The sequence below is a fragment of the Miniopterus schreibersii genome, assembly GCF_964146895.1.
Source record: "Miniopterus schreibersii genome assembly, chromosome: 4".
Lineage (NCBI taxonomy): Eukaryota > Metazoa > Chordata > Mammalia > Chiroptera > Miniopteridae > Miniopterus > Miniopterus schreibersii.
The window spans coordinates 10,474,355-10,487,918 of NC_138105.1; the positions used below are offsets into that span (position 1 = coordinate 10,474,355).

General features: G+C 41.7%; 1 protein-coding gene across 3 annotated transcripts in view; it reads left to right on the plus strand.

Moving 5' to 3' along the window:
- The window catches only part of RNF130 (ring finger protein 130), a 102,374-nt gene that overhangs the window by 74,572 nt on the left and 14,238 nt on the right, over positions 1-13,564 (plus strand). For 2 of the 3 annotated variants that reach the window (XM_081135672.1, XM_081135671.1), the window contains exons 6-8: positions 2,061-2,157; positions 4,174-4,378; positions 7,947-8,040. In XM_081135672.1, coding sequence (XP_080991798.1) covers positions 2,061-2,157; positions 4,174-4,378; positions 7,947-8,040 — 396 coding nt within the window. The remainder of the gene's footprint in view (positions 1-2,060; positions 2,158-4,173; positions 4,379-7,946; positions 8,041-13,564) is intronic. The other variant, XM_081135673.1, reaches the window with a different exon arrangement.

The window sequence follows — 13,564 nt, forward strand, 5'->3', positions numbered from 1 at the left end:
CGAGAGAAATCTATAACTCAGGTTTAAACGGAGAGATGAGCAGAGAACACTCAACTCTTGCAGCTGTAAAAATTAAATATGGGAGTATGCCACTTTGTCCTTCCTGAGTAACCAGGAATAGAAAAGGCAGGTTTTAGAAAGAGGAAAGCAGAAATGCTGGCAAGAGTAGAAGGGCAAGAGCCAAACCATTGTTGACACCCAGGCCACTGCTGCTTGTTTAAACTGAGGTCTCCACAAACATCTGCTCAAAGTCAGCTGCCCCACCCACCCTTGGACCAAAGTGGCCCATCAGAGGTCACCTGTCAGCCGGCCAAATTCCACTGTCCACCCTACATGGAACTGGCCTAGAGCACCTTCCCAGCTACCCACCCCCACCCAACGCTAACCAAACCCTCAGCGTCCATGGTCCTCCCAAAAACCTATGCCAGATATTAGGCAGATGCACCCTTGTAGGAGGAGGATCTGTCATTTATGTCAAACCAAAGGGGTCTATATTCCCAAAAAGGATTGAAAGCCTAGTTCTGGTCTTTGTTAGGCTACAGCCAGCTGGGCACAGTTGACAGCTACGGGGTAGTCCCAACTGAGCAGACCCTCGGCAGTCCCCCGCGGCAAGGAGCCTTCACCTCCCTCTGGGAGCGCTCAGACCAGGGTATGAGGAACAAGCGGACGTGCTGATGCCTTAAATACCACATGTACAGGGTGACCCAAAAATGTATATGCACTGAATTATTATTAATTTCAATGGGTGAAATCTAAAAAGAAAGAAACATTGGAATTAATAGTTATTCAAAGTGTATATACATTTTTGGGGGGACACCCTATATTTATGTCTCAACTGCTGTTTGGTGACTTCCATCTCTTAAGTAAAAACCTTCAGATTTAAATAAAAACATTCAGGGACCATTGGGTTCTGGTTCAGTGCATTCTCTGCACATTTCAGATTAGCTTGATAAATTCAGTCTTCGAGATCTTTATTCTTATCCCAAATAAATGGATGCAAGGCCACCGAATGGGTGGTAGGTAGGTGAGTGTTTATTGTTCAGCTTCAGGCTGAAGCTGTCAGCACAAACATTTCTTTCAAATCCCAAATGAAGCAGTGTTTTTTATAGCTTGCTCTTTTAAAATGAAAACCGCATTTTTAAACAGCTGTATATAAGTTTATAAGATAGATATAAATTAACAAAGTTTTAAAGACATACCATGGTTCAATTTGGTATCTTTCTCAAAATTTCTTTCATCTTATCCCAAAACTCAAATTCCAGTTCCTCCAAAGGCACCTGGAATGTCTTGGTGGCTGCCCTCTTCCCAGTGTGGCCAGGACTCTGGCTCCCCCATGCCTTCCTCTCAGCCGCTCCGAGCTGCAGGGAGGGGTACTTGAGCTGAGTAGTGTTTGCTACCGCTTTCTTAATGCCTTCTCTCCCAGAGGGCACAAGCTCCTTTTCTAGGAATGCAAAACCCTCCATGGCTGATTTATTTCCAATCACAAGGTTGGGACTTTCTACTCTTCTGAGTGAAAGAGAGAATCACCTCTCAACAACCTCTCTCTCCCTTTCACCTTTCAGCTGAAAACTGCTAGCTAAGTGTTATCTGATTCTGAAATACTGTTCATCCCTAAAAATAGTCCCAACTGCCCTGTAACTTATACAGACATTTAGCATAAGGTTGCTTAGAAGTCTTTTTAAGTAATGTTTTAAATGGCATTTAAACAGTTCCATGAAACAATTATACAGAGAACTCTTTTGACGTTTAATATATTTTTGAAATTCTCCTTTCCTGCTTTAACCATTATAGAAAACAACTAATTTGTCAGACGTAATTCATTGTCTTCATTATTAATTAACTTTCTAAGTTTCCTCAAATCTTTTTTGGAATTTGGTGGAATAAAAAGACGAAACAGCCAAATACAACTTAATCAGTTCTCATTATACAATCTTATCAATATATAAGATTGGGTTCAGGCGGTTTTCTGTCAGTGATATGTTAATACAATTTCTTTGCACTTTGACCTAATAGTGTTTCAGCATATCATTTCTGATACAGTTCTCCATTTTCTTTTATAGGCATGTTTTCCACAAATCCTGCGTGGATCCCTGGCTTAGTGAACATTGTACCTGTCCTATGTGCAAACTTAATATTTTGAAGGCCCTGGGAATTGTGGTATGTTGCCCATTTTGTGAAGTCTTATCTCTAAGTGTCAGAACAGCACAAGTGGGTGGCTACTTCTCAGGAGAGGACACTGGCTTTCTTTGCCCATACCTGGTTAGTCCAGCAGGGCCCTTCTTCCAGCCCATCTCAGGAAACTCCCGGAAGGGAAGGGGAAGAACTGCGCTGGTCCACCAGGATGCCTCCCTCTGTCGGGTGGTGGTGGGTGAGTGGTGGAGAACTAAAAAAGGAATAGAATACAGACTTTTGACTCCATTCCAGTAGCAGTTTTTCCTGTGTTCAGCATAATATAAAACTATGTCATCACTTACGTTTCTTCCTCTTGAATTTGGCTTTACTCTTCTGGGCGTTGGTAAGTGGTAAGCGGTGAGGTGGGTGATGGCAGCCCTGGGCGAGCCTTAACCCCGGCAGTGGCTTTGGTCGGGGCACAGAACACTTCAGCTGTGGCAGGCGAGTCAGCACTGACCAGCCGAGGGCCTCAGAGACTTCCTACAGTTAGCGCTCCTTTATTAAGATAAGTACATATCCAGGATTACTGCTTTTTAGACAAAAAGACAAAAAACCTTTCTAGTCTCAAAAAAGAGTGAATGAATAATCTCCTTATGGAACAAAAAGTTTAGTTTGACCCAGCAGATGAATTCTTCATTTTATCTTGGCAACCCAGAGAAGACCTAAGTGTTCCTGTTTGAAATATGCTCTCAGATGACAGTTCAGGTGCAGTCCTAAAATGGACATTCCTGCCCATTTACCCTTTGTCTTCAGAGGTCGCTGACGTTACAGTTGAACAGGGTTTCCCCACCTCAGCACTGGACACTGCGGACTGCCTGGCAGCGTCCCGGCCTCTGCTAAATACCAGTAGCATGACTACCTGGTCACACAATAAAAATGTCTCCAGACATTGCCAGATGTCCCTTGGGAAACAAAGTCGCCCCCGTTTGTGAGGTTTAACTTAGAGCTGCTGCAATGTGTCTGGCATGTAGTAGACACTTTGGAAAATACTAATGTAGCCGCTTTTGTTCCTCCAGCATTCTTGGTGGTTTTGTTTTTTAAATCCTATTCTTTGAACTGCTAATACTTTTTCCTACCGTTTTTAATGAAAATCCTTCTAAAATGTATTACAAGCTACTATGGTTCCTTATATATAAAAAAATAATAATAATCCTAACTAATGGAGTATCATTATAAGCACCAGTTATTACACTGTGCTGTAATTTTTTGTTAATTGGGCTTTGGGGTGATCTGGAACGCAATTATTTTGCCTAGGAAGCCATTTGTGTTGGGTTTGGTTGGCTGTCACTTCTCAGTATATGAGCTTCTCTCAGCCACCGTTCCCAATTCTGCTTCTAATACGCTATCTATTCTCAGCTAAAAGAATGAAGGTTGCTAGGGAAACCAAATAGCCATATTGTTAAATCAGAAGACTTGCACATCCACTTTCAGTGAGTAAGCTTTGGCTCCAAGGCAGCTCTATAGCTGTCCTTCAGGATTAGATGCTTAGATTTTGAAACAGTTTTCTTAGAGTTCAAAAGTCTTTTCAGCGTTATCTGCTCTTGGTTTTAAGCTTTATTTGTGTTTAAAGGGGGAAGATATTTAAAAACTGACGACTAGATAAGTGGGGCATTACAGAGAAGTTACTAGGATGAAAGGGGTGTTGTATGTCACCTGCTGTCCTTGAGCATTGAGCCAAAGTTACACTTGACTGTTTGTCAGCTTTATACTACTGACCTGCTTGGCCTGAGCCACCGCCACAAGGTTATCATTTCTTTAAAAAAATGAAGTACCCAATTTTCTCAGTTCTGCAGTGGATTTTGGTTTTCCTTTGTACCATTTTGGGTAGGAAATCACCCGTTTCTTTTAAAGAAAACCTCTTGGGTGAGAGTGGAAAGGGTAGATGGGGAGACAAATGAGAGGAAATCACATGGAAAAAATCTTGAGGTCTTTTCAACACGGTGTCAAACCTTTAGAAATTGTTACTCTTACAAGTACTTTTAATCTGGGAATATTTTGCAGCCAAATTTGCCATGCGCTGATAACGTAGCATTTGATATGGAAAGGCTTACCAGAACCCAAGCAGTTAACCGAAGACCAGCCCTGGGTGACCTCGCCAGTGACAACTCCCTTGGCCTTGAGCCACTTCGAACTTCCGGGATCTCACCGCTTCCTCAGGACGGAGAGCTCACCCCTAGGACGGGAGAGATCAACATTGCAGTAACAAGTAAGTGGGCCCTGTGCCCAGGTGAATGGCAGGATTGCTGCTGCTATTTGGCGTTGTTGACAATTCCAGAGGAGAGTTGAGGCAATCACGGGGGCAGAGACAGTCTACAACCGAAAAAGTAATGGGTACTTTGGTTAAAACAGCTACTGGGGATAAGGAAACCTGCTTTATAATAGGGAGTTTGTGTATTTGTGTGGGATTAATAGGAGTAGCTGCCCAGACCAGCACTTGTTCAGAGGTTTGTCTCCGTAGCTGTTTATAAACATGTTTTGAAATGATTGTGATGCAGATGGCATTTTAAAAGGTCATGTTGGGATGTGAAGAAAGGCAGCAGCAGCAACGGGCGGAGGAGGGTGGGGGCTGTGAGCACCTTTGCTCTCTGGTTCCCAGGCTGCGCAAACTAATCTGGAATCTGAACGTAAAAATCCACAGCTTAGGAACAGCTGAGATGGGCCTGTTGCAGCTCACTGTATTTCACACTTTTATGAGGGTTGGTGTTAAGCACTTACCTCTTTGGTATAATTGTACACAAGGTGGGAGAAAAGCCAAAGGGAAATCTGCCTTAAGTGCTCTTGGGCTAGTTGTGAATGTCATCATTGCTGAATCATTGAGAGAAGCGCTCGGAGTGTTTTGATGGCCAGACCTAAGAACTTGTGAGTGGCTGGCAGGTGTGCATGTGGCCTTGTGTTCATTCACCTGTAACCAGTCAACTGTTTTCTTCATTTCCATTCTTTCTTTGTTATTTTCATCTAACAACACTTCACCCCATCTCATCACCACTCTGGTGCTGCCTTTTCCAGTATGTGCCGTTGCTTGCCTCTAGCCTCAAGCCCTAACCCTAATGAGACTCTGCTTAACTCAGAGTCGGTACAGTGGTCAAGCCGTTAAGAAAAATGTTTCCCTTGACATAGTAAGACTCACGTGGTCTGTTCAGTTAATGTAAATATGTTTCTCAACAGCCAAAAATTAATAGAAAATTATTTCCCAGGTTTTATTCTATCATTTGTCTAAACTCAAGGAGACTTCATTCAGTTATAAAATAAGTAAAACTAGTCTTGCATATGGTTTGATTCATTTCCGACCATTTCCCAATGATTTGTTTAACAGCACTTCATATTTTTCTGCTTTGGCATTTAGGTTTTATGTTCTAGATTTTTTAAATTGGTCAAATAGAAAGGAGATGAAAGTAGTTTGTTTGTTGAGTTTTTATAAGCCCTTCATTGATCAACATTTATTGAGCACCTACTACGACATTAAGTACTGATTCAGTTATATCTGATGTAGGAATATCCTTTCAAAGTCTTCTATTTTGACAATAAAAAATACTTCATTAATCAAGTTACTCACCTTTAGCAGAATTTATGCATGTTAGTAAATAAAATTTATGTGGTTAAATTACACCTAAGCTGCCTCTATTTTCCCTCAAAACTCTGTAGTTCCATAGCAACTACAGTGCGTTCAGCCAGCATCCACTGTGTGCACGGCACTGTGCTAAATACACACTGGGAGAACAGAGATGATCGCGACCCCAGCTGCGGTGGATCTTTGCTAAAATACCTGTGAGCCCATTTGGTATTGTTATGATGGTGTTTACTTCCTTTGATTACTAGTTTTTATCACTGAAATTCCATGCATATATGGATGGTACATTCAGAATTCAGAAGCATAGACATAATTGAAGTTCTAAAAGTTAGTCTGTTTATCATGTATAAAAGTCTAAGTTGAAAAAAATTAAGGATAACCAATCATCTCTTAATTTTTTAAATGCCAGTATACGTATTTCCTAACTTAAAATATATGTGGGTAGAATGGTGGATTTGTATGGGTTTTTTGTTTTTGTTTTTTATGTTTTTATTGATTTCAGAGAGAGGAAGGGAAAGGGAGAAAAAGAGAGAATCATCAATCGGCTGCCTCCTGCACGCCCACCCCCTACTGGGGATCAAACCTGCAACCTGAGCATGTGCTCTGACCAGGAATCGAACCATGACCTCTTGGTTCATGGGTTGATGCTTGACCACTGAGCCACACCAGCCAGGCTGTGTGGGTCCTTGAATGTTTATTTTGACTTAAAGAAAAGCCTTATAAATTCATTCTAATGAGGAATCTATAATCCAAGGAGCATTGCCTGCACTGTTATTTTAAAAGAACAACTTTGCTAAGTCTTTTAATAATACAAACCAAGGTGGGCAGAGAATTAAAGATCACCACTTTTAAAATCCAATTTTTCTAGAAAAATTTCTAGGTATACACTGTTTTGCATAGTTGTAGGATTCACGAAAGCCAGATTGAGAAACACCCATGTTACAACATAGCCTTTGCATATAAACAGCTGTTATTTCAAGCAGTGAATCTCTTCTCTCTGCCTCATTGCAGGTAATATAGGGAGTTCTACTGTGCAACACTTTGTTAAGCCAGCCCTAGTTAGTGTACACTCTAGGAAACATTTTAGTGTTCAGACTTTTAAAAAGGATATCAAATTCGTTCTCAGGTTATTTTCTAGCTTCTCAGTAAACATTGTTTTTGGAATGTTACAATACAGACTTTGAAAAGTTAAGGGAAAATATAAACTGACCTCCTGGTTCTAAAACGAGACTGGATAAAAATCTTTAGCGTTCTGTGTACCAGTGGTTTTCAACTCTTGGATGGGCCAAGTATCTCGTGAATCACCTACCCTTCCTACTAATGCTGGACAGAGCCAGAACAGCCAGTGCTGCTTGCCAGTGGTGAGGTTGTGAAGGGTAGTCCTTTTTGGAGACACCAGTTCATGTGCTTTTTAAGTCAAGACTATAACCCATGCATAAGAGAAAGGAAGGTAGAAGTGAATGCCATGGACGGCCAGCCTGCAGACTGCTTGGTATGCCCACAAGACCTTTGGAACCACTACTCCGTATTTCTAAGCCATTCTCTGAGAATGAATGACATGACCATGCAGAAGAGACAAAATGAAGAAGGAGAAGTTATATGTATGGCTAGTTTACTTTATTGTCACTTTATTTATTTTTAAATGTATATTTATTGATTGCAGAGAGAGGAAGGGAGAAGGGGAGAGAGAGATAGAAACATCACTGATGAGAGAGTTGTCATTGATCAGCTGCCTCCTGCACGCCCCCCACTGGGAGACCGAGCCTGCAACCTGGGCATGTGCCCTGACCGGGAATCAAACCACAGTCTCCTGGATCTTAGGTTGATGCTCAACTGCTGATCCACGCCCAGCTGGGCTACTGTCACTTAATTTAATAAGTAAAAAAATCTGCATCCATGTGCAATTTTATATACATATTTTCACTACACGGTGTTTGATGGCCACGCTCCTCACAGACCTCAGGACCTGAACTGGAAGAAACGTTTGGGCCGTGCTTTCCTCTCTCCCTTGCAGCTCTTACCACTCCTTCCACTAACCTCCTCCAGTTAGTAGCTCTGGCAAACCTCCTCCTGCTTCACTTCCTTGAGCCAGCCTGGGCTTACTCCTCCGTTGGCGTCTGCGTCGTTGCTTGTGAGGGAAATGTTGGCATCGATTTCACTTAAGCCTTCTCCCCAGAGTGATTTCCTCCCTTTCCTTTGTCAACAGAAGAATGGTTTATTATTGCCAGTTTTGGCCTCCTCAGTGCTCTCACACTCTGCTACATGATCATCAGAGCCACAGCTAGCTTGAATGCTAATGAGTAAGTAACAAATTATTTTTTGGATTGCATGTGCCAGATGATCCCAAGAAAATATGTAGAGTCATTTTAATAGATAGTGAGAATTGGCCTTCACCAGTTTCATACTGATTCTGATGGGATCATACCTACCAAAACAATTTATTTCATGAACAGTAACTCATATTGGAAGTTCACCTTGCTCAGCCTCAGTAGCTCACTTAAGAAAAGATCTAGGGCCTTTCATTAGCCACAAATTTAGAGTGAAACAACAGTGTAATGCAGATGCCAAGGGAAGCAGTACAGTTGTAGGATAAAACTCGTTTGTGTCCTAATCACTGACAGGAACAGCCCCCTTTACAATGTGCCTGTCAGACTTTACCTGGAGTCTGATATACTGAGCTTTTGATGGAGCAGTGGCACCCTGGCAAAGGTCAAGGAACAGTGAATTGGATGCTTAATCTGCAAGAAAGAAGCAACTGGGAAGCCTGTCGGGGGCAGGAGGTGGGCAGGAGAAAATAACTAAACTGTTCTCCATAGAGCAAAATGGAAGACCAAAGGGTAGGTTATAGGAAGGCAGACTTCACCTCGGCAAAAGGAAGAATATCTGTCAGTGAGGCTACTTACCAGTGGGTGGTTTGCTGTGGAGAGTGGGGAGTGCCCAGGACTCGGAAGCTGGATGTCACTTATCAGGGCTGCTGTGGGTGAGAGGTTTTTCAGAGAATAGAAAACTGGGTTAGATGACTGTTAAAGTCCATTTTGATCCAGTGGTTTTCCAAAATTAGCTTTCCACAGGGGTAAAATGGTTTTGTTTCTTTTGTTTTAAATTTTGGGCATTTACTATAGGATAATATTCAGTCATTTCCCAGTACTCAGGCAAACTAATTCAAGATGGAAGCACCCGGGGACACTGCTCAAATTTGAACGTAAATGGTACAGGTGGAATTCACACCTTGTCCATGTTCAGTTATGTCTGCCATTTTCACAGTCAGCCAAGCTCATGTAATTGATTTAATTAAATGCTCATTGTTCAGCCGTAGAAACTCTGGATAAGTAACCTCCACTTCAGTGACATGATTTAATTACTTCCCACCTGATCTGTCGGCTAGCTGCTTGGAGGAGGTGCCCTTGTCATCCCTGAACGGTGATGTGTTGGAAGGATGTCATAGTCAGTTGGCATTCTTCAGCCTTCAGATAAAAGTAGTCTCAGCCTCATCCAACAGGTCGCCAGCTGTCTGTTTCTGTTGAGCCCACCTGATGCAGTTTTACTTCAGCGCAGCACAGTGTTAACTGCTCAGATTCTAGAGGCAGACATACCTGGATGTGACTCGCTGCTTCGCCATTTTCAGCTTATGTGAGCTGGGAAGTTATATTTATCTGAGGCTCACTTTAGTCATCCATAAAACAGGGTAATGGTAGGAGTACATCATAGGTGGTTGTGAGAATTAGCATATACAGTGTTTAGCACAGTGCCTGGTACATAATAAGTGCTCAATAAATGTTAGCCAATCAATTCCACTGAGATGTTTTAAGTTCTGTGAGTAAGATAGCCATCTGTCTTTATCATTTGAATTTAATTTTCTTTCATGAAATAGATTACAGAGTCATAGGAGCTGTGTGAGTGCCTGTGATTCAAACCAGTTTGGAGGGAAGTATTTCACCTGCAGTCACCTCTTTTTCTTACTCCCATACTGACTCATCAAACTAGATGATTTCACAAATGAGTGAAAACCAATCACAGCAAATAGTGGCACTCTGGGCACTTTTAGCAAAATTTTAAGTAATTTAATGGTCATCTTGCAGCCACTCAGAATCTGCCAGATGCTCAGTTCATACATCAGATATTTTAGAGAATGCTCAGTAGACATGTTACCTATTAGAAACCAGATTACCTGGGACATAACATTTCAGTTCCATGCATAAATGCCTGCATGACTCAGAATCTAAGTCATAGATCTTAGATCCATGTCTTAGTCCAACCCTTCTCCCTTTAGCCTTGATACTGCAATTATTCATTTGAATATTATTTCTGTGCCTTCAATCAAAACCACTCTGAAAGATGATTTTCATGATCCCATTTAAAGAAATTGAGAGAGTGTGAGAAAGAGTGTGGGGGGATGCATGAAAGATGGTCACCAGAATATCCTATTGTGCTTTTATATGTTGATTTTTTTTAATAACATGAATTACTTAATTTTTTATAAAGCCTTTTTAATTGTAGGAGATAATGGTCATTCAATGTCTCTTTCCCCAAAATGTTGATGAAAAATTTAAAGCCAGTGGAAAATTTATTTTAGCAAATAAATTTATAAATATTCTTTATTAATGAAGTTTTTGAAATCTCTCTCCCCTTTTTGTTTTACAAAAAAATTATAACCAAAATGAGATTGCCTTTTTAATTTAATAGCTCTCTTTTAATTTTCTAGGTAACCTCATGCATTCATAAGATAGTCTTCTATTACAGTTTACTTTTCTAACAATATTACACTGAACTTGTGTTGTGATTTAAGCAAGACCTTGACCAAGTCTAGTCACTTGTGAAAATTTGTGAGCAAGATGAGGCAGCACTGACCAGATGTAAGGGCAGGCATGTGGCACCACTTGGTGGGCCTAGGCTTCTACTCGAAGTGCATGGATTGTTGCCCCCTAGGGATGAAAGCACTGCCACCTCCCTCACCACCTCTGCAGGGTTACTCAGGGCTTGACTCTATTGGCTTAATCAGAAATCAATCAAAATTCCATGTACCTGGGGTTACTCGTCTTCTATTGGGATGAAATTCCCAAGTATTCAACCATGACTAATTATGCTTTTAATTTTTTAACACTGCTAATCTAGTGAATTTTGAAATTTTGCAATATAAACAGGGTAGTAGTCAAAGAAGCAAATAAACACAAAGTAAAATATATTTGTATATATTTGCTTTTCATACTCTGTTTCTTAGTACCTAAGTAAGCAAGGTTATTGAAGTTCAATTTCCAAAGGAGGTTTTCTCCTCTACTTCACTATTCAAATAAACCTTGTTAAAGCCTAGCATTTATAGGTGTATATTTGTATCACGCTAATTCTCTCTAAACGTAAGAAAAGTAAATGTCCTTTTTTTTTTTTATTTTTTGAGGAACGAGTTATAAGATCTGTGGGTGATGTAGGGAGAGATTTTGAGTTGAGTGTAAAGATCAGTTAGACATTCTCTGCAGCCCATTCTCAGTTCCTAGATTTGGATCCATGGAAATCATGTCCTACAATTTGCAGAGGAGTGTAGCCCAGACATTCAAATTGAAATAGCCTGGACAGGAGGAAATGAGTCGGCTATGGTCAGCATAATGAAGTAACTGGAACAAATGTCACATCCTGTAACATTACCCAAGACCCAGAAGGCCTGGCTCAGTAGCAGGCAGTATCTATCATGGGCTGGCCTCCAAGGGGTCATGGTAGAAACATCTAGACCAGATCAAAGGATCAATGCCTCTGTTTTACTCTCCACTCAATATTTCTGAATTGTTCTGCTCAGACTTGAAGAGGAACACTGACATGTCTCGATATAAAAGGAGTCTGAAAATTCATCCGATGTCTTGGGGATGCTTAGCTTAGAAAAAGAGGAACCTGGGTAAGATGAAAAGTGTCTCCAGGTCTTTGAAGGACTCCCAAAGATAAGAATAGCTCCTACTGAGAACTTACTCCTGTGTTGGGCTCTGTTACTCCCCACATTGCCCTGTTAATACTCCTAACAGTCCCATGGTGACTAACCGCGGCTCACAGAAGCGACACTTAATGGTGTAGTTCCAGAGACATCTACAGGGAGGTAGATTTCCACTCAGTGTAAGAAAGAACTGTCTGTCAGTCACAGTTGTCCTCCATGACATGGGATGTCTTGAAAGCTAGTGAGCTTGCCAGGACCTGCTTATTCAGACAAGCTACAAAGCTGGAGCTGTTCCTGCATCAGGTGAAAGTCTACGATTCCTTCCAGTTCTGAGAGGCCCTCCTGAGCTGTGTGTCCCAAGTGGTCCCTTCCCAGGAGCGAGCAGAGACAGAGGAAAGGGGCTGGGTTCTCTGCTGCATCTTTTAGACCATCTCCCACTGTAAGAGATACATTTTGCATTATGACCCAGGACTCCCATGTGTATGGCTAGAACGGAAATTTCATAGACATTTTCCTTATACATGCAGTATTCTCTGATCTGTCCTCTGTACTTTGTTGTTAATGCTAGTTGTAAGCTCGTACATTGATTTTACAATCCATTAATAAGTTTCAGAAACACTGATCTAAAGAACTGAATTTTTAGTTCTCAACTTACTACCTTTTGCTCATACTAGCACCCATCTTTGTTTATTTTTCTTAGACAGCCTTTCTTGTAGCAATGCCAGCAAAGATTTGAACTTGCCCCCGTTGGTTAACGAACCCTCTTGTTTCTGAGTATTTACTTCTCCTTTCGGCCACCTGAGCCTGCGCTATATGCAGAGGACTAACCTGAGGCCCATACGTATGCCCAAGTGACCCTGGAAATGCCCTAGGAAGCAGAGCATGGCATTGAAGCCCAGTGTTTCTGGGTCAGCCTCTTCCCTTTACACCACTGGTCTCTGATTACTGCAGAGAGCCACTTAAGAGCTCCAAACAATGTGGTTGAAGATGACAAATTTGGTTTTCTAAAAGCATGATGACAAAGAGAGGATTAAAGGCATTGGGACCTTTGATTGGACTTCTGTACTGTCTTTAGCAGTGGTCATTTTTTTATTTTTCAGAAGTACCTTAATGTTATGGCTGCATTAGTTGATTATAAGTAAGTTTAAAATTTTTGATTCACCCATTAGAAGTCCTTATATCTAATATCCAGCTTTTCTGAGGAAATACTATCAAAGCAACATGTTGTTATCTTACAGTATAAACTAGAGTAAATAATAAAGCATAGAGCTTACATGAAGTTGCTGTGAATGGTCTTTCCTTTGCTTAGATACCAGTGTGCCCTGTGTCATGCAAGAGCCCTGGGGACGAGGGGCGGCACTGCTCAGGGCACTGCCGCTGGTTAATGTGAGCTAGTGCCTGTATGAAATGAGCTCGGTCACCCAGTGTCACACAGACACCAGGTTCCTGCCACTTTTTCCTGAGGGAGTTGAAAAAGGCTTCCTGGAGGGAGTAACTTAGAACTAGGCTGGGCATAATTAGGGCACAAAATGAGGAAAAAGCAGAGCAGGTTCAGAGAGTTGTGTGTTTGATGTGTCTACTATAGGCGGTAGTGGCAGTGGTGGGCAGACTCTAGAATTTAAACTTTATTGTAAATGGTGAATAACGTGTAAGGCTTTCCATCCTGGTGGCTGCGAAGTTGCCTTGGGTGGTGGACCGTAGGCAGGAAGATGAGAGGTGAAAACGCAGAGTTGAATGAGGAAGTCAGGGTGATGGGGAGGAGATGAAATCGAGAAGTGTTAGAGGCTGTGTGATAGCAAGGACAGTGGCTTGAAATACGGATCTGGCCTCAGCAAAAAGAGAGCAGAACTGAAGATGTGATTTGGGAACCGTGGCGGTGAACCGGACTGTACAGGGTTCAGGAAGCTGGG